The sequence below is a fragment of the Mytilus edulis genome, chromosome 11 (genome assembly GCF_963676685.1).
Source record: "Mytilus edulis chromosome 11, xbMytEdul2.2, whole genome shotgun sequence".
Taxonomy (NCBI): domain Eukaryota; kingdom Metazoa; phylum Mollusca; class Bivalvia; order Mytilida; family Mytilidae; genus Mytilus; species Mytilus edulis.
In genome coordinates this window covers 48356750-48379832 of record NC_092354.1, presented here as the reverse complement: position 1 = coordinate 48379832, position 23083 = coordinate 48356750, and the positions used below count along the sequence as shown (strand labels likewise).

At 31.5% G+C, this 23083-nt stretch overlaps 1 protein-coding gene across 10 annotated transcripts in view; it reads left to right on the top strand.

The window, feature by feature from the left end:
• LOC139494712 (A disintegrin and metalloproteinase with thrombospondin motifs adt-1-like) overlaps positions 1–23083 on the top strand; it is a 185956-nt gene that overhangs the window by 152637 nt on the left and 10236 nt on the right. For 3 of the 10 annotated variants that reach the window (XR_011657122.1, XR_011657121.1, XR_011657120.1), the window contains one exon: positions 420–1935. The exons of 6 other annotated variants lie outside the window; for them this stretch is intronic. Coding sequence is in view for 1 of the 4 variants with exons in the window: in XM_071282900.1 (XP_071139001.1) it covers positions 13496–13565; positions 14246–14384; positions 15231–15409; positions 16328–16460; positions 17331–17515; positions 18678–18816; positions 19510–19685; positions 22665–22835 (1192 nt within the window). In the remaining 3 variants the exon portion in view is untranslated. Of the gene's footprint in view, positions 1–419; positions 1936–5488; positions 5556–13462; positions 13566–14245; positions 14385–15230; positions 15410–16327; positions 16461–17330; positions 17516–18677; positions 18817–19509; positions 19686–22664; positions 22836–23083 lie in introns of those variants that run through there. One more of the 10 variants, XM_071282900.1, reaches the window with a different exon arrangement.

The window sequence follows — 23083 nt, the reverse complement described above, 5'->3', positions numbered from 1 at the left end:
AGTCCCAGGTCGGGAAGGGTTGGCACCTTCAAACTAGTTTAACCCCGTCACATTTTGTATGTGCATGTCCAAAATGGCCAGTAATTCAGTCTTTGTCGTTTGTTGATGTGTTACATGTTTCCTTTTCGTTTATTATTTGTATATACATTAGGCTATTAGTTTATTGAATTGTTGGCTTTCAAATTTTTGTGTTTTAGCTTTCATGCTGATGATGATTGTAAATCCAGGAAAGAGCGTCGAGCTCATACAATTAAAAGAATGTTATTTTCATTTGATATCATATAGCCATATTATCAAACCATTTGTAGCATGTGAAGGTTTAACATTGATCAATATTTTTGAAGTGGTATTAATCATAAACAAAATGTATCCCTTTTTAAAGAAAGTAAAACAGTTGTTTATCATTGATCATATTTCAGCAACAACCAATATATTGGTGAATTACGAGTAACCAGCCAACCACAACGAGTATGGGCGCAGTCAACATTCTAGTGGAACACAGAGTGGTGTTTATGACAATATTGAGATGGGTGGTCATACTAATACTCAGATTGCAATAACGAGGAATTGTACGAGAACATGTAGAAATTTTTAACTTTTTATTTCATTATTACTTTAATTATAGTGTGTTTATGATAAAATATAATTACATTTTAATAACACATTAGACATTTTAGAATTTATAAATATCAATGATTTTATATATCGGTTATTATTGGCTCTTAACAACGTGTCAGTGGCTACGAGTATCCTCAAATGTTTACTTTGTGTCTTTTGTGTTATGATGAATATATTAATACCCTGTCTGGTCTGTCCTTTTGTAAGATGCATTTCTGCTTTGTATCGATTGAATGAGTTACGTCTTTTAAATTGAGTAGTTATGTCTGTTTTGCTCGTGCTGTATTGTTACTTACCTGTTCAAGGTAATGGTATGGTTGGCGCGAAAGAACTTATTGAACCGGCCACATTATAATGTGCCTGTTCGAAGTCAGAACCATGTTGATGGCGCGTAAATAAAACATTGTCATCCATTCAAGTTCACACTAAGTTAGTGTTTCACAAACTGTTCCAGAAGAGAGGTGGACAATACAAAACGACGTTCAAAAAGTCAAAGACAAACTGGCAATACCATGGTAAGAAAACATCGACCAAACGACAGTCTACCAATGACCATATAGATTTCCAAAGATTAAGCAGGGTGAGTGTAATCTGGGAGATAAAATAACCACATGTAGGCCAGCTAAATAGAAATAGAAATTTGGCAATTGAATCTTAGTGTCCTTCTCTAGTTTTAGAGAAACTTGCCATATAATATTATATATTTCATGTGTAAAGTGATCATAATCATTAGAATGTACTTTATCCAAATACTTTTTTTTTATTTTGCTGTGTCTGACAAACAATATCCAAATGGGGTCCATACTGACATGCAAGTGTTATGGCTTTTATGTTTATCATTGCTTTGACCATGAATTGTGCAATTTTTCTATAATACCGCGAAAAGTTACTTCTAATTTTGTTTTCCAATTAGAATAAGGGGAATGAGGTGGTAAAGTAATATTTCTTCAAAAAGACAACACTTGTCATACACTTGTTACATACATATATATAATTATGTCTTCAGATTGGAATTCTGTTAATTGCAGATGTTTTTGTAAGTAACGTTTTCCCTTTTTTTGTTTCTTTATGTTTTCATTATATCTGGACAAGTACACTTGTTGTTTATTCTTTAGTTTTCTATGTTGTGGCATGTGTACTATTGTTTGTATATTTATCCTTTTCATTTTTAGCCATGGCGTTGTCAGTTTATTTTCGATTTATGAGTTTGACTGTCCCTCTGTTATCTTTCGTCCCTCTTTTAATGTCCATTATTATGATTAATTTTATTATAAAAATTATTCATCAGTCCTGTTCAGAATAAAGGCTTACACTTCAGGTATAATCATTCATGGATTATTCCAATTACAGTTTATTGATAAGCTTCTCAGATGAATGAATTCCGTATTGAAAATAAAACCTATACAAGGAAGAAATGACGTATACCAATTGACGAAACAATGTCACCCCGGCCTTTCTGTTTTGTTGTGGACGATGTAGCATACACATTGCTCATTGGTAAAGGCCGTACATTGACCTATATTTGTTAATTTTGTGTCATTTCGACACTGGTGGAGATATGTTTCATTTGCCATCATACCACATTTTCTTGTTTATATACACCTATGATACTGCAAGAAGCGAAATGTTCGGTGATAACACGTAAAGTATACATATGTACAAAAAGCACAGTTTGGCATGTTACTAGTGACTAATTATGCTGCAAAAACCTTGATACGGTTTAAATGATTGTCCTTTGGTCAATAAAGTTACTAGTATTATGCATATTTCGGACACTGAGACAATAAATATACTATACGCATATACAATGTCTATAAAGAATTATCAACAAATGACTACGATTGACTGAAAATATGTCATGTAATTTAACTATAAATCTTTAAAATTGAGAACTATATTTGCATATACTGAGCCACATGCATAATGTAAAAGTTACCTTATTTAGAAGTATAACACTATTCTAAATGTTAGAACGACATCGTTATTTTTAAGTGTAAGACACCTAATTATGTTGACCGCTAGTCGTCTGTTTGCACGTTTACTAGTGGTTTTGTTTTCCATTGTCTGGTGTGTACACTTTTATCCTACGATCATCAACCTAGTATACAAATAAGATGGAGACAATAATGTTTTGCTTTATTTGTTCTTGTACAAATAATAATTCGTTTCAATTACCAATATAATTATATATGTTTGGGAAAACAGTTCATTTGATTTTTTTTGTTTATTTGTGCAAATTTAAGAAGACAATTATTTGGATTTAAACAACTTCAGTAAGAAGGGACATGTAAATTATATGATAACAACATCATATGCACAGTGTAAGAAGTAATATAGAAAAAAATAATACAGAACTCCGAAGCAAAATTCATTGGAAAGTCCCTCATCAAATGGCAAAATAAAAAACTCAAACATACCCAACGAGTGGATTGCATCTGCCAATCCCTGAATTGAAAAACTGATTTATTTATGTAGAAAATGTTTGATTAAACCGGGTTTTACAGATAGTTTAACCTCTCACTTGTATGACAGTCGCATACAATCTCATTATATTGACAACGACGTGCCACCAAAACAAACATACATGTTGGATAAAAATGTCAAAATAGGGATACAACAATCAACATTATAGTGTTATATCCAAAAACTAACAAAAGCACAATTACACAATGATGGAATGTACAAGTACAGAGCCATGTCAAACAGAAATCACCGAAAATTGAAAAAAATCATTTACATGAAATAAAAAAGACTAAACAGTATTATGAAACTCGCTACGGAAAAAAATATCGCTTGAAGTCATGTGCAAATAATTTTGATGTTTTGCAACAAAATACATAATTATATTTTACATCTTTGTAAATATATTTGAACTCAAAATTAACCGCGAAATATACTTTGGTTCATAATTTGAAGATATATAGTTTAAATGTAAGGCGATATTAAGATCTTAATTTTTTTAGCGTATCACAGACGAAATAACATCACTCAATATTACACCCAAATGAATGATCTTCCCGACAGAAACTATTGGCGTTTGTGTTCTAATCGTAGGATATGTCAGTGCTATACCGTGGATGCATTGCACTGATCAAAATAATGAATACCTTTAATTGGTGGCATACAGAGTGAAAACTGACACGGCTATTTTACAACAAAATATTTTGACCCTGATTTGGTAAAAACGTCTCTAGCAGTTTCACTTCCAAGCCGCACTTATATACCAATTTTAACCGAAAACCGAAGTAGTCCCCCACCCTTGAGAGTATACTTCCTGTTGAACAAACCATAATACTATCAGACAAAGCGGAAGTGATGACGCTTATTTGCCAAAATATGTTTCGTAACATGCTCCACTCCGCAAAACAATTGATTGTGCCACCCCCTCCACCCTCCTTAACTTTTAATCCTGGATCCGCACCTAAATTCTGGTGTTTCTGTGCTCAGAAACACGCCCATATATGAATGGGCTAAATAAATGTGCATTAATATACGATTGCGTAGGTCACATTTATGAATGGGAATAGGTCACATTTATGAATGGGAATGGGTCACAAGGAAAATATCTTCACGTGTAAAAATCAAGTTGACGAGAGCGTCAAGGGAATGTGTATACATCACAAAGTGTTTCAGTGTAGGGTCAATATTGATGACGGCAAAAACATTCCAGAACCAAACGTTGCGAAGGACGGTCGATCCGAACTGGTCTTTTTCCCGGTTTTTACCACCCCCTCCCAATACCCCTACAAGATATTGAAATGAACACACAATACATTACGATGGTCATTACCCTTTTGTGGTATAAAACAATATTCGTTGATTTTATGTGTAAGAAGAAAACGCGACACCCAACTTAAACTATATTCTATTGGACATATAGATACAAATCAGTTGATCACAACCAGGAAGTAAATTTTGGTAAGTATAAATTTCTTTTCATTTCGGTTTCGTGTCATATATTCCGAATGAAAAAAATATAAGTTTGTTCAACTTATTTAGAACAAAAATATGTACCTGGGTTCATTGCTTTCGGTTGCGTGTTTGAGAATTTTCAATATTGTTAAATATATTAATATAAAGAAAATTTGTGTGGAAAAAACTATAGTTATCTTCTAGGTGTAGAAAAGAAATATTATGAAGAATGTGTTATAAACGCCTTATACCCTTTAAAACTTGTAAATAGTAAAAACATTTTTTTTCATATTATTACATAACTGGCTAAATTTTAAGATCGTTATAAAGCTCGCCATTTTTTTGTAGACGACTAACACAGTATTTATTAAAAGAACACATGTCTCGATTACGCGCTGTGGGATATACAAGATTTTGGATTTTTCTCTCAATAAGGTGATCGGAAATACACAAGACTGTTTAGATCTTGATGTACAAAATGATGTAAACCTGCGCATATAAGAACATTTAATCAAAATAGTTATAATGACAACTAGAAGGCTGTCTAACAGATTATAAAATTACGATTTGGCAGCACAAAAATTTCCCAACCAGGTTTAATATGAGGCTTGTTTTTCGTCAGAATCAATTTAAGGCTTGTATTATGATAATTATTTTCATAATAATTTTAAATGTTTTGTAATAATATTAAAATATTTAATAAGAAAAAAATTTATATTTAGTACAAGACATTTAAGCAGTCTAAAAATAGCCTTGCGACATATTTCAGATATATGTAGATTCTTGAATTCTCTAACTACTTTCACTATATTTTGCAACACGTTAGTCGATGGAAAATATAAATGAAGCAAGTTTGTCTAAACAAACATAATATAAGCAAGGCTCAACTAAAAATTATCAAATTACGTCCAAAATCGGATTCTGGTGAATCCCCGTTTTCTTTTTTTTAAACAAGGAAGTTTGTATTAAGTATTTAGATAATTTATCAGGTATTTAACATTTAAGGTCGATGATTCTATAAACATGTAAGTATATTGTATATTTGACAGTGTTGGATATGTATAAATCATTGTAACAAAACTTCATCATTGTCTCATTGACACTCATATCACATCTTCTTTTATCTATCATCTTTCATATCAATTTCAGTATATTATTATACGTTTATTATTTTAAACCATTTTATTTGTCATAATTATATTTTTTTTTGTTCTTTGGAGTGATATACACTTTCACTATCATAGTATAAAGTGTGATTTTAATTAGAGACAGCAATTAATACAATATTTAAATATTATACTCCCCTCTGTTTACACGTACGTTTTGAACCCTTTTATATCAGTTTAACAAATATAAAAAACAATATGATCACAAAAACGTGTTTAGACATGTTAGAAGTTGATGTTATTAATTTTTTTTATATTTGTTAAACAAATAACATATAAATCTGAAATTCAAAATGTGTTATCTTGTAGTCATCTTTTTTGTCAAACGCAAGTATGTATGTAGCTGCTATGTGCGTATCTCTGTGAACTACACATTTTTAACAGATTCTATGAATTAATATTATGAGACCGACATCGTGATCGAAATTTAAAAAATGTCGAAATTATGTTTGTATTTGCTTAACTCTATTTACCGATTCGATACATTTTTTTTGTAATTATTTAAAAGCGTCCAAACATTAGTGTGCCAAAACCAGAACATTAATATTCTAAGTTCCTCTTTAATCATCATTTCAACGCCGTTAAATATGTGGTTTTTTTTTAAACCAGTAACAATAAAAAAATATTCAAACTTTTCTGCAACATAACTTCTATGTAAAGCTTGATTTGCAATTTCTAAATACTATGCTTCAATTTGTGTAGTATTTGGATATTTTTCGATTACATGAATGAAGATTATATCAAAAATAAAAATGGCAATAAATTGACATGTTTTGTCTCCGGCAATTGTACAATTCAAATGATGTCCTTTTTCTCAAGAAAGCATATTTGAAAGCTTCTTTTTAAACTGTCTCCGAAAGGATAATCCTCAGCGTTACTTTATTTCGGAATTCAAACACTATCTAAAGTATTAAACGACATAGATATTCATATATACATGTATATATAGTTACACATATTTAGTCAGAAAGACTTAAGTTTAATTCAAACTCTTAGCAGAAGGCAGTTCTTTAAACATTTCTTTCGTTTCAACATCAGAATCCAAATTGCAAAAAACCATAAGACAAATATCATAGACATCTTAGTTAATCTTATCTATAATCCGGCAAGAACTTTGTGTGATTAAAAAGACAGCACATTATTGTAGTGAACAGGTTAACATATGTTGCAATAAATTCTGATAGAAATGTTAACCGAATTAAAATACAACAGTAATACATCGTAAGTAAACAGTCAATATGCACAAATAAGGTTAGGACATATAAATAACGCCATAGAAAAAATGAAAAAAAAAAAAAAAAAAAAATGAAATTAATATCTTTTGATCATGTTGATGATGACTCACCTTTTTTTTTAAATATCTTTCAAATGCTTTTGATAATGTATAAACTTACAGATATATAAGTATGCGTGTGATGTAAATTTTCAGTATCCTATACGTTGAATCTATATTATTATATATGTATTGAATTTCCTTTAATGATCACTCAGGAGGAAAATTTTGTGATATAAATATGCATGTTCACATTCAATGGGATATCATAAAAGAATGTGCGCATAAATTACATAGTACACAATGTTTTAGTCATATACTACTACTATTGTCATATCGTTTTTCAACTTTCAAAATGTGTGGTATAATTGATTATTGTTTGTATTTGCTTTATTCCTTTTATTAAATAAATATGAATAATTATTATATGACGTTCTTCAAACGCTTAGAGTATACACCCGTGGTAAAATTTGAATATATTGTTTGTGCCGTTCCGATCACATCTTTTGCATTTTTTTGAATGAACTACTGGACGTCATTAAACGATGACGTAAAAGACATGGATAGGTTAATTGTAATCTGTTATCGTTATCGATTGTGATTGATTAAATTTTATCCAGTTATCCACAGTAATTTGTATTCGAAGGCATTTTTGATTACTTATAATTTAATCGATAACAGCAAAGGTTATGATGTAATCAGCGATTACATTTCGATTACTATATTCAAATAGTTTCATGAAATATAACCTTTTTTTAATGAAAATATGTACGTATTCATCACTTTGTTGAACAGATATAATAGAATGTATAAAGTGACTAAAGAGTGTATCAACTGCCTTTAATTTAATTTCTATCTATTGTCTAATGCTGCATTATGATCAACTAGCTCCCCTACCCAATTTTACTTTATCGCTAGCTTTTGAAACAAATGGATTTATGTGCTTTTCGATAATTCATTGTCTTTTATATATAGAATATGAATATAGATTTGAAGCAAGAAAATATATCTAAAGTAAGAAAAAATGCCATAAGTTAAGTTCTGTTCTACATTAAAGTACACAAATGTAGAAAGTTTATGTGTATTACAATTCATTAAAGCATAATGTTTCATACGAGTTATTTACAGCATTTAAGTAGTAAGTTCATTTTTAATAAAATTCCTTAAAACATAATTTTCATTAAGAGTTTGAATTTAAGCTTAGATTAGACAAACAGTTGATTCCATATCAAGATAAGATATATATAAAAATTAAGAAAGTACACAAAATTATTTTGTTATTGAACTAATGGCTTTCCATTCAATTTTTTTTTTCAGATACAGATACATGTATCCCGTTTTGACACTATACATATATATTGTTCATAATTTGATTAAAGAATACAAAATTCTGAGCAAACTTCTTGTCTTCAATAATCATATGATCAAAGTCTTTTAATCAATCAGATACATACTTTGTTTTCATTTCAATTATGTCAAATTGATAAATGAGATTTACATTATGTTACCCAAGGTTATATATTGTACTACATTGGCAGTTTTATTATCTGTAAATAGGGTGGTTATCCAAACAACAGGATAAATTCAATATAATTAAAAAAAAAAATCTTTTGAATTAGCTGAACCAATGTTTTTTTCCAAAGAAAACATCCAACATTGTGAATGCCTTTGTTAAAATAAACCTTTGTAAATGAACAAAAACAATAAAAGCTAAGATACTTAAGTCAGTACGAAAGCATTTTTTATACAAATAAGTGATTGATGCAATGCAAGGTAATCTCTCATTCATGTTGAAAGTCAAAATGTCAAGATTTCTTGAATATTTCTGATCCCCAGTAAGAGATTCCATCTACAAAACAACTGTCAACTTATATTTTGGAAAAAATGCTTTAAATGCTGTATTTTGTAAATTTCTAGATTTCCACTATACAAGCGTTGAGCAACATAATAGTGTTTAAACTTACTTTATTAATTCAAAAAAGGAAATTTTAAGCAAGTAATTGACAGTAATCGAAAACAAATGTACAGTAAAACCTGTATAAACCGGCCGTCTACGGGACTATGAGTAAGGGCCGGTTTGGACAGTGAGCCAGATTATTCAGGTTTCCGTTTTGACCGGAAGTTAGTGACTTGTGACGTCCGATATTTTGCATGTTAAAGTTCTCCCTGATTGTAAATTATATCTGATATATTGAAATACTTTCCCTTCGTTTTTCATTGTTTGCATTTGCATCATAATGCTCGAGATGTTTGGATTGTGAGACGAGAATTCGATTTACTTCCGTAATCATTAATTCAAAATGTTGGAATGGCCGATTAAAAAGCCAGAATATTATCAAACGTAATTTCATCACATTGAAACTTTGTCGTACAGTGTATAATACCAATTGATTGTTGCCATCCGGGTGTTTTTCATTATCAAGGTCATTTGTTAAGGGGTTCACAACGGGGAACCCAGGATTTTGAAATCACGATGTAAATTTCTTACTCCGCGATTTGAATTTGTTAATCCAAGTAACAACGTAAGTTCAATCTGAGATATATTCGGTGTGTCTTTTCGTTTAATTGACACGTTTATAATGTTTTGATAAATAATACTGCTCACTACTGCACGATTGTAAGTTCACAGTTTAACACCTGACTAATTGATTATCCTGAAAAGCCATATTGTATAAACAAATATGTTTTGATTGCATATCGATCATTGAAATTAATTAGACAAACCGGTTTTGACAGGTAATAATTAATGTAATTAAGAGTATTGGGACTTCATAATTATACCGGAATTCGGAATACACAGGGACGGGTTTACAAAGAGTATTTTGACAAAGACTTTGAAGGGGAAAAATGGGACCTTCATTTTCGGCCGGAATGGACAGGAAACCGGTTTATTCAGGGTCCGGTTTAATCAGGTTTGACTGTAATTACATTTGATAAAGTAATCGATTGCAGTTAATCGATTACAGAAACATCCTTCATGTAATCGATTATTACATTTGTCAGTAATCGTGCCCATCCCTCGAAAGAGTATACGGGTTTTACAGGAAAATTCACGATGGTAAAACCGAAAACTATCACAAGGAAATTTAAACAAACAATTTTTAAATATGATATAAGTCATGTTCTTTACATATTAGTAAAATTGTCATTTAAATTCATCCAGACATATATACACTCGTTATTGTAAATAGTTAAAGCATGTCACTCAGTCCGTTTTACGCTGCTATAAAATTAGGTTTATTTACGGGAACGGCAAATGTTTGATAGAACACATCAATCCAAAGAATTCTCGTATTTGTCCTAATAGAAAAGAAATTGTACTTGGAGGTTTTAATTCATAATTTTTCAATGTTGTGTTTTATGTATTATTTTTTGTGTATTTGTAGTTTTATATTGTAGCCATGTCGTTGTTAGATTTTTTTCTATCTATGAGTTTGTATGTCGACTAAATGGTGTTCATTTATCAGAGAGAGGCAAAAGATACCAACGGGACATTCAAATCCATCAGTCGAAAATATTTTGACAACGACATGGCTAAAGAAAAAAAGACAAACAGACAAACAAAAGTATACTACACTGCATTCAAATTTTGAAGCTAAGCAACTAGAACAATTGATCAGAACTGTTATGTTCCAAACGTCAAATTCTTCTTTCATATCAGTGGTGTTAAAAACTTTAATGCTTTTTCATGTTAAATGTATGCATATGAATTCAAGAAAATAAAAATGTCAGATACAGGGATTATATTTCATTGCGTATCATATAAAAAAGAAGATGTGGTATGATTGCCAATGAGACAACTATCTATAAAAGACCAAAATGACACAGAAATTATCATGTAAGTTATAATTCATGTGTAAAATTGAATGACACTTATCTATCCCATCGAATTACAGATAAAGAATACTACAGATACAATAAAGTCTGCCTCATATATTGACTTACATTAAGAAATTGACAATGAGGGTCGGCTGAAAGCAAAACTTTACGACAAAAGAGATGATTTCGGCTTCTCAATTGTGAAATTTCCTTTTCTATGTAGCAACATTCAAACAGCGCCTACATATGGAGTACAGTACTTGCAACCTTAGGCGTTACTGTTTGACGTGAACTTGACTGATCGGTGAATGATCGGTGACGGATGTTTGACTGATCGATGAGTGATCGGTGATCGGTGACCCATAGGATCCGTCAGATAAGTCAAATAACCTATGTGAGAGTTACCCTGACAACTGTCACCGATCGATCAGTAAATTAAATTTATGCACGGATCGGACGGATACGTATATATTTAAAATTCTTATGTAAACCGAACTCAACAGTGTTTACAATCGATGAACGCGGACCTCTACGAAGACACCTTAATTTACACGTTATAATTTGTAATAAAATTAGTTGCAATAAAAAAGTAAAAATAGTTTAACTGAATAAGATGCTTAGAGCGTTAAATTGTTGTGTTGATTAGTATTTTCGTATTAAATATTATTAACATCAGAGACATATAATACATAATTGTATAATATGACTCAGTTAACATGAACATATTTCTACGAAAATGGTTATTGTTGGCCGCCATTGGATTTTTGAACTTTTAATAGTTTCGAATAGGTTGTTTTTTCATGAAATTAAAAGAATGTCAAAGAAATGATATTAAAAGTTTGTTCCCATTGTTTTGAATTACCAAAATTAATCTTCTTTTTATCAAATATTGTACTATTTTATTTGAAATTAGTTATTTTTACCATCTTGAGACAAGTCTTCTAATCAGAATTCAGATATAATGAGAATTAAAATACATAAACTTTTATTTTTGTGGAATAAGAATGTAGTTATTGATTTATTTTGATACAAATTATTAACCGTCATATGATTTCAGTACTTTCTATCCATCAAGATTGGCTGTTCTTCATAAAATATGCTTATTTTTAGGAAAAAGATATAAAATTTTTGTACGCGATCCTTAAAATGCAAATAGTTTTTCATTTTACTGAAAATTATTGACCGCCATTGGATTTTTGTACTTTTTATAGTTTAGAATAGGTTTTTTTCATAAAATTAAAAGAATAGCAGAGAAATCATAATGAAATTTTATTCGCATTGTTAAAAATAGCCAAAATTATTCTTCTTTTTTATTAAAAATGATACTATTTCATTTGAAATCAGTTATTTTTACCATCTAGAGACAAGTCTCCTAATCAGAATTCAGATATAATGAGAATTGAAATACTTTAACTTTTATTTTTGTGGAATAAGAATGTAGTTATTGATTTATTTTGATGCATATTATTAACTGTCATATGATTTCAGTACTTTTTGTACATATTGATTGTCTGTTCTTCATAAAATAATTTTACTTTAAGGAAAAAGATATTAAATTTTTGTATGCATTGCCTAAAATGCAAATATTTCTTCATTTAACTGAAAATTATTGACCGCCATTGGATTTTTGTACTTTTTATATTTTGAATAGTTTTTTTTCATAAATTTAAAAGAATGGCAGAGAAGTACTGTACATATCTCCCAATTGATACGATATTCCAGTATTTGTTTTTCCTATCATGATTTCCTTGAAAGAGGATTGCTACTCACAAGGAAGCTATTAAACTAAGAGTTCCCAATGGTGAAGTTGAAATCATTCCTACTTAAATTTTAAGGACGTCATCACGAATTGGTTGATCGTTATAAAATAAACGTTTCACAGATGATATAGGATATGTTACTTCCTACCGAATTAGACTATTTACCGGATTTGTAAAAACATGAGCAATACGACGGGTGCAATATGTGGAGCAGGATCTGCTTACCCTTCCAGCGCACCTTAGATCACCCTTAGTTTTTGTTGAGGTCCGTGTTGCCTAGTCTTTATTTTTCCATGCTTTGTCTTCTGTACCATCATTTGTCTGTTTGTCTTTTTATTTTTAGTCCTTGCGTTTTAAAATGTAGATATCACTTAAAAAGCTCCAAATTATCTCCCTTTTAGTGCAAAAATGCCATTTTTTGGCATTAGAATTGAAATATCTTTTTTAACTCATCGGTGACCTATATTTTTTATTGTTGTTTTCGAATAAGCTGTACATAAACTAAATTATTATAAAATTGTAGCGATTTCTGTAATTTAATTCTTTTTTTATTTCGATATTACCGCTATTTCTCCTATTAGTTCAACAGATAAAAAAAGGACATTAACAAAAATGTATGCTTCTTTCGAAAGCAGATTGTGAGCGTAAATGAACGGTGACCCCATTTTTTTATTTCATTTTTCTATTAAATATAGATAAAGTTCATTTATAGAAAAATATAGAGAAATCCTATATTAAATTAAAAAAATCATTTAGACCCGCGAGCCGCCTTAAGTTATCTGATGATTTTATAACAAATGCAAGAGTATTAGTATATAATTGTGTTAGTAATAGTGCATTTAACTATGTTGGTCTCTGTTACAATATCAAACTGTGTAAAACAAATGAATAATAAAATATTATCAACACTGTAGACTAGTTACTTGCACTGGAATATTAATATTGATATGTGGAATTCATTCCTTATCCCCACAACGCTGTTCATATGTACCCGTGTTGCTGATGGACAGGATGATGGTAAGTAGTTATGTTAAAAGTGTATGTTATCTTTATTTTCTTCCAGAATTATAATATATACATAGTAGAATGAGAAAAAAATGGAATTCATGTATTTCTATTTAATTCTCTAAAATTGAGAATGAGACAACAACCCGACCAAATAAAAAAACAACAACAGAGGGTCACCAACAGGTCTTCAATGTAGTGAGAAATTCCCGCATCCGGAGGCGTCCTTCAGCTGGCCCCTAAACAAATATATTCTAGTCCAGTGATAATGAACGCCATACTAATTTCAATATTGTACACAAGAAACTAAAATTAAAATAATACAAGACTAACAAAGGCCAGAGGCTCCTGGCTCCTCTAGTATAGTATAGGTTTACTATGACCTTTCAGATTAGATTTTCCTCTGAGTTCAGTATTTTTGTGATTTTACTTTTTACTAGAACATTACTGTACATATTATAGGCTATTTGGTGATCTTTGCTTCTGTTCAGTAATGTTTAAAATTACCATTTCCGCAAATATTTCGTATGGTTTTATTTGGAACATATAATGACCCATATTTAGTTAATGCTAAACACAAGTGTCAAAGTATAAGAGAAGGAGAAACTTCACACGAAAATAATTAATACAGAAATCTAGAGCTGTCCAAGAAATTATTTTGTATAATTAAGTAATTGTGTTATCTTGAACAGATGATTTACGACTTGTTGATGGTTCCCATTCTAGAGAAGGGAGACTTGAAATATTTCATAATGGCATATGGGGCAGTGTCTGTGATGACAGTTTCGATTATCCTGACGCAAGTGTTGCATGTAGACAATTAGGTTTTCGGTATGGAACATATTGATAATAAAAAAAGAGCGTTCTTAACTATTTTCAATGAGTTAATGAAATTGATATCCATTAAACAAAATTATATAAAGACAAATGTTTCATACGAACAAACATATAACACTGCAACTCAGTGTCGTCCGACATTTCATGTACATTTGTGTAATATAATTTAGCATTATAAGCGGCTTTCTGAAAAACACAATATTTTGAGATTGATAATTAATACCCCTTTGATATGTTTCTGATTTGAATTAACAAGAAATTTAATCACATCATAAACTTTCTAACTTGAATACATATCTGCAGAAGTATAAACTCAATTTAATCTTTTAGATACATTTTATTTCTCACGCTGTTATATAAATGAAATAAATAGAACACACATTAAAAATAACATGTATACTGTATCTTTTCTTTCATATTTGTTCTTCATTTTCGGTTTCTTTTCGAATAAAGCTTGTCATTTTTTAAGTAGGAATAATGTTTACGAGAACGCAACATATAACGTGGCTGGATTGGGAGTAGTTGACCGTAATCGAATAAATAGTCACACAATATAAAACTAAAAACACACAAAACAGGGAGGTAAAGCTTGAGCAATACGTGATTTATGAGGCAGGTTTTAACTTATAACATGTTTGTGTTTTGTGTTTTCTGTTAGGACATTTGTGCAGAAGGCATTCATCAGATCAAAGTGAGATATCTTGTCCGTTCGTTTTTGATGCGTTTTGTTATTTGATTTTGCCATGTGATTATGGACTTTCCGAATTGATTTTCCTCTGAGTTCAGTATTTTTGTGATTTTACTTTTCAATACACTTGATATACAATTTCCTGTTAACAGGTGTTTATCAGAAGTACAGACTTATACTCAAGGGGGATACACTTCACAAATATGGATGGACGATGTGGGTTGTAATGGTTTAGAAACGTCGTTAAAGAAATGTTCGCATAAAGGATGGGGAAGTCATAATTGTGGTACAGGTGAAAATGTAGGAATTCGATGCTTTGGTGGATGCGAAGGTGATGTAGAATAGTAACTTCTTATAAACTTCTTACTTAAGAATCACTGAAAGTTTTGAAAACATTTACTGATTAAATAAAAGACCACACTATTATTTATCATGCTATTTTATAGATTTGTTTGGTATTTTAGTTTGTACCTTTTTTCACAAAAGCACATGTATGTGATACGTCTTACTTTGTGGTTAATGACAGGACAAAACACCACAATAACAATATAACTTAGGTATCTATGAGTTTCAGTGACTGGGAAGAGTGATAATACGCATTTAAAAACAATTTACATTACAAATATGCATATCTTATGAATTCATTTGCATTCAGGGCTGTGAGTTCACTTTGCATAGTGTTAACTATGAATGTATGCCGAGTCATTATTTTGAGGGCCCCGGATGTTCTTAATCTCGATGAAATATAAAAAAACTTTGTTTTTGTTTATATTGCATTAACGTCTCTCAAACAAACATATTAAGTGTGTAGGTAACACTTCTGAAAATATTTACAAAGCACCTTTTTTTGTAGGAACTCTCTTTGCGGCTAAAACTGTGCAACTTTTGCTTTTGTTTAAAAAAGATATCCTAGAATGGAAAGTTTATATCCACTTCTTTTGTATTCAAACGTCAAAACATAGGGATAAGCGGCATATTTTCAACATTTGGGTGCCCGGAACTTTTAAGATTTAAAGTTTAAACCTATACTGAAATTTGGTATACCCTACTTTCACTCAAAATTCAAAAATCGCCGCTATCTTTTGTTTTTAGACTGGTAATATTCCAAAGTTATTTCTCTATGAGATAAAAAGAAATATCATAAATTGTATTGCAACCAATCCATAAACAAATCAAAATATATATGATTATTAAATATCTCCGTGAAATAAGCCTGGCTTGTGAAAGTGCTACCTATATTATCTTTTAGGAGATTTGTGGTTAGTTGGAGGAAGTGATAACGGTCGTCTGAATATTTATCATAGTGGTTCGTGGGGAACTATTTGTGACGACAGCTTTGGATCAATAGACGCAATAGTTGTCTGCAAGCAATTAAAAATGCGGTGAGCATTGTTTAATAAAGGCTAGATTTGTTTCGTACGTTACAAACGACAGACTTTTTTATTCATATACATGTACATGTAGAACAAAAATACCTTGTGAAATAGCATAAACTCGAGTAAGGGTATGCGTATCCTGTGTTATTTGCATCACCAATATTGACCGTCTAGTGAAAAACATCATGACAGCGAATACTGCAACATTTATTTCCCCGAGGGTATCACAAGCCCAGTAGTCAGCACTGTTTGTGCTGACATGAATTGTCATTGATATGGTTATATTTAAAAATATTGATTTCTTTGAAATACTAAGCCTTTTCTACCATAGGCATAGATTACTTTAGCTGTATTAGGCAAAACTTTTAGGAATTTTGGTCCTCAATGCTCTTCAACTTTGTTTGGCCTTTTTAACTTTTTTGGATTCGAGCGTCACTGATGAGTCTTTTGTAGAGGAAACGCGCGTCTGGTGTATATATTAAATTTAGTCCTGGTATCTATGATGAGTTTATATACTGACAGGGACCAACAGAGAAAAATGAATTGAATATAAAAATGGAGAGGTGGTATGATTATCAAAGAGACAGCTCTCCACAATAGACAAAATAACACAGAAATTAACAGCTATAGATTACAGTGCTGCCTCTGACAATAAGTCCATACCGCATAGTCAACTATAAAAGCTCATTTACCAAACTCATCATAAAATTTTAGAATTTTTTTATGTAAACAAAGCAGAACAGTAAGGCCGAGCATAAATGATGATCACGAATAAATTCAATTGTTTTAGAACATGGGCTGTAATAACTCATATTGCATTTCTTGGTGTTACTATGGTATCTTATATCAAGTATGATTTTTTTTTGCAATGCAAAGGACTACAAATGTACAACATTACACTGCTGCAGATGGAAATGGAACTATATGGCTTGATGATGTTGCTTGCAATGGCCAAGAAAATAGACTTGACTACTGCAATCATAAAGGATGGAGTGTGCATAATTGTGGACATAACGAAGACGTTGGTGTAAGATGTTATGGTCGTTACGTTAGTTTAGAAGGTAAACCGTATTTTAAATATAAAAGTAACGGAATTCAATTCAATTAAGAAACAGGAACGATCATTAAACATTTGTTTTACCGTTACAAGCTACAAATGTATAGACAATATACATCATTGATAATTCAAGTTCAAGTATATGTCAGCTGTTATCAAATTGTTTATTTCTATATATGTTAACATTGTTTTTGTATCAGTTCTGTGTGACTGGTGTTCCCTTGTTTTTTACTTATAATTGATGGGTTCCCTCGGTTCTGATTTGTTCCCTGGAATTGTATTGGATTGATGACTATGAAAAATATTTAATATCATATTGCGTTTATTTAGTATAATAATATGCTTAAAACACCCATGTAACATACATATTGGGTGGGGATATCGATATGGTAGCTGACCGCACGAATTCAAATGATGAACATGGTTAGAAATTACGGATCCCATTTATCCATTCATCAATGAGAAAACCCACTATCGCAGCTTAACATGTAAAACGATCCAATCAAGAAAACTGACGGCTTAAGTCATTAAAAAAACAATAAATGAAAATCAAACATGCGGGATTTTTTCAATGTATTGAAGACACATTGGTGGCATTGTGATGCTTTCTGCTATTTGAACGACTTGTCGTCTTTTTGTTGTCACATTTTCCGTTTCCATTCTCAATTTAATGATGTACAACAATTGATTTTACGACAAACCCAATTAGCCTGTTTCACAAGCCAAGTCTCGTTTGGGGAGATAAATATTATTGGGAATGTTACCAGTATCAAAACACATAGTATTGGCGAAACGTGACTATTGAAAAGGACTCGTGAATATACCCGTAGGAGTAGCACATAATTTTAACCTAAGTCATGTTAGTGCTAGGCATATAGATGTTAAAAAATATGCTGTACAGTCCTATGTTTTGATATTTGAATAAAACAGTGTGCATTTTAACTTTCTATTCTATATATATTTAACGAAACTTCATAGTAAAAGTGGCACAGCTTTTACCTCAAAGGAATTTACTTTGGGACATTGCATTTTTTTTATATTTGAACAAGTGTGGAATTTTCTATTAATATCTTAATGTAAGCTTAAGTACTAAATTTCACAATAAATACCAATTAATATTAAACTAGAATACAGAAAAAGTTTTTCTTCTGCTTTTGTTGATACAGGTGATCTACGATTACTTGGAGGAAATAATCCAGAAGAAGGACGCCTTGAAATTTACCACAATTATCAATGGGGAACAATATGTGATGACGGTTTCGGAACTACAGATGCTGTTGTAGCTTGTCGACAACTTGGTTACAGGTAAACAAGCAAAATATACCCCGTTCCCATGAAGGCGGTTATATTGTATTCGTCTATCAGTCCATCGTTTTTGTTCCACTGAGTCAGTATGGCACATAAAATCATTACTGCATCTGTAGCTTAAACTAAAAATTACGATTTCCTGATATTTGAATCGAGCTTTATGAGACTATATTGTACTTTGTACTTTTCGTATAAACACTAACACAAAGATTTGTAATGGTCATTTCTAACCTTTTCGTCACACCAAGGCTTTCTAAATTTGGAAATCTAATTTGATTTTGGTGTTTTATGATATGTTTCATTTAAACCGGATAGCATGTCATGATAAAATACTATCAAATTCTGTTTGCTACAGGTTATTTTTTTTATTACTTAAATAGTTAAGAAACAGTTATTATTTTATTTAACAAGAAAAAGCAAACTAACAAATGTTTATTCGTCATTTTCATGGGCTCAGCTATGAAAAATAAATTACAAAATTACTGAACTCCGAGGGAAAAAAAGAACGTTCCTAATCAAAAGGCAAAATCAAAAGCTCAAGCACATCAAAAGAAGGGATAACAACTGTCATATTCCTGACTTGGTACCGGCATTTTCTGATGTAGAAATGGTGGATTGAACCTGGTGTTATAGCTAGCTTTTTTCACACAGGTTTTTGAACAAACAATTGAAGTTTTTATTTCAAATTAGGACATCAACTCCAACAGTGTACACATCTGGTGGTGGAACAGATCCTGTATGGTTAGATGACATGGCATGTAATGGTACCGAAAGGAGAATTGCTAATTGTATGCATCCAGGTTGGGGAGTCGAAAATTGTGGCCATAGCGAAGATGTTGGTGTAAGATGTACAGGGGAATATGGTGGTAAATAGAAATATAGTTTTATAAAATACTATCATTTGTATCCGTTGTATGACAGTACAATTTGACACGACTATCCAAATATAAACCGTGTGACTCGCATATCATGATTATATTGTGATGTTGTACTATCGTTAACTGATTGGATGTGTATGTTGATATCATTATACTTTCGATTACATGTTGTCTGGCGTATTAAATTATAATCCTGGTACCTTTGATAATTATTAACACCACTGTGTCGATACCACTGCTGGTATACGTTTCGTCCACGAGGGTATCACCAGCCCAGCAGTCAGCACTTCGGTGACATGACTATAAATGACATGGTAATTTTTATAATTGTCCGTTACAAAACTTAGAATATTTCGAAAAACTAAGGATTTTCGTACCCCAGGAATAAATTACCTTAGTCGTATTTGGCACAATTGTTTTGGGAATTTTGAATCCTCAATGCTCTTTAACTTTGTACTTGTTTGGATTTATGACTTTTTTTTATCTGAGCGTCACTGATGAGTCTTATGTAGACAATTTTTATCTGAGCGTCACTGATGAGTCTTATGTAGTTAATTAAATTATAAACCTGGTACCTGTAATAACTATTCACACCACTGATTCGATACCACTACTGATGGACGTGTCGTCCCCGAGGGTATCACCAGCCCAATAGTCAGCACTGCGGGGGTTTACATGAATATCAAGTACATGGTATTTTTTATATATCTCCTGTTACGAATCTTAGAATATTTCGAAAATCTAAGAATTTTCTTATTCCAGGATTGGATAACCTTACCCGTATTTAGCGCAACCTTTTTTTGGAATTTTGTGTCCTCAATGCTCTTCAACTGTGTATTTGTTGGCTTTTAACTATTTTGATCTGAGCGTCACTGATGGGTCTTATGTAGATAAAGCGCGCGTCTGCCATATTAAATTATAACCCTTGTACCTATAATAATTATTCACACCACTGGGTCGATACCACTGCTGGTGGACGTTTCGTGGACGTTTCGTGCTGACATGAATATCAAGTATATGGTAATTTTTATATATCTACTGTTACAAAACTTTAAAATTGAGAATGGAAATTGGGAATGTGCCAAAGAGACAACAACCCGACCATAGGAAAACAACAGCAGAAGGTCACCAACATGTCTTCAATGTAGCAAAGAATTCCCGCACCCGGAGGCGTCCTTCAGCTTTATTTTAAATATTTCGAAAAACTAAGAATTGTCTTATCCCAGGAACGGATTACCTTAGACGTATTTAGGAAAACCATTTTTTTAAATTTGGGTCCTCAATGCTCTTCAACTTTGTACTTGTTTGGCTTTATAATTATTTTGATCTGAGCGTCACTGATGTGTCCTATGTCGGCGCACCGGGCCTCTGGCGTATTTAATTATAATCCTGGTGCACTAATGTATTATCCATTTATGAATGTCTCTGTTTTGATTGTTTTTAATTGTACTTGAAACCTGTCTTGTAATTTTGGCATTTTTAACATTGACATACAAGTTGGATGTTTGGCTAGTCAAAACTTATATGTGTATTGGTGTTGATGTTTAAGCAAGTTTTTAATTTCCTATTGTTTTCCTATAATGGTAAATATGTTACCCTGTTTTTTTTTTTGTTTTTTTTTGTTTTTTTGTTACAGGGATTCGTTTAACTGTTACCATGGTTACCGATTTATGGCTATTGGACAGTTATATACTACTGTTTTATTCAAAATTTCAAAATAAGACACAAAATGGTCACGAGAATTATTCTATCTCTATAGATACTAAGGGTTGTTAACCGTTATAGCATAACAAGTCTATGTCGGCTATTATCTCTATCAGTTTTGGACAGATCTAACATATAATTGATATTATGGCTTTAACTTTAGACATAATGCTAACATGTCTATCGTTGAATTTATCTTCTCAGCTCTATATTTAAAAGAGTTTAGAAAATGTGTTAGAACTTTCATATAAGTATTTGAAATTGACAACGGATATGAGGAATGTGTCAAAGAGAAAACAACCAAACCAAACAACAGAACCCAGTCAAAAGCCATCAATGGATCTTCAATACAGCAGACAATCCTGCGCAGGAGGCATGCTTCAGCTAGCCCTCAGTCAAAATGTGTACTAGTTCAGTAATAATGAACGAGATACTAAACCTCGAGATATATAAATGCTAAAAATCTAAATCATACAAGCCTAACAAAGGTCATAGCCTCCTCACTATGGACTGGGGCAAAATTGTGGCGGGGTTAAGCATGATTTTCCAGATCTCAACCCTCCCCTATACCTCTAGCTAATGTAGAAAAAAAACAAACACATATCAATACGATCAGTAAATTTCAGTTTAAAAGAAGTCCGAGTCCGATGTCAGAATAGGTAACAAAAGGAACTAAACAAAAGGACAATGAAACATTCATTAACACAGGACTTAAATAAGACAACCATAATTATGTATACATACTTCCTATTAACTTCATAAATGTGCCAAATGTATATTCTACTATACGGTGAAGTTATATAAAAGCGTCAAAGCGACATGCGTTGAAAATTGACGTTCATATTCCTAATCTTCAAATTGACAAAGGGGTATTTTCCCCATAAACTCCCATTATGTCTACTTATATTGACAATATACTGAACTTCGATGAATATTATTCTTGGTCATCTTGGTTTGTTTCATATTCGAAAATATGTTAACATTTGGCTAATAAAAAAAAATGATAATAATTTGATAACTATACGATGCCTGTTGGCCATTTCTTTGGTAAGACGTATTGAGCAAAACAATTAAAAATGAGTGAAATATTGCGTGTTTTAAGGGAAGGATATGGTTTTTCAGTTAGTCAGATACAAACATTACCTTTGACAACGTCTTCGGTGTCTATTTGGGAAATATTAAGAAATTAATATAACCAGAGTGAATTGTCATGCGAAATAAAAAAAAAAAGTTTTAGAATTGAATGTTTATCAAATGTTACAGTAAATGGTAATTGGGGTTACTGGTCCGCGTGGTCATCTTGCAATTCAACTTGTGGTTCTGGTACAAGACATAGAACAAGACGATGCAACACCCCTTTTCCAGCATTTGGTGGATCATCGTGTACTGGGGACTCAGGGCAATCCCAAACGTGTTCTGGAAGTTCTTGTCCAGGTTTGTTTATATTATATTTATATTTTATCAACTTTCCATATTGGAGAATGATGAATATATAGTAAAAACGTATTCAGCGTAAACTGTTTTTTGTGAGAAGCTACATACACATGTGCATGTTCGTTTATTATGAATGTGTAGATGTTAAAAACGATGCAATATATGATTTTGAGTACCTAGGTATAAGATGATTACATGCATTTGTCGTTCGGAATATATCTTGATTAACAGATTTACACAAGAGTTCA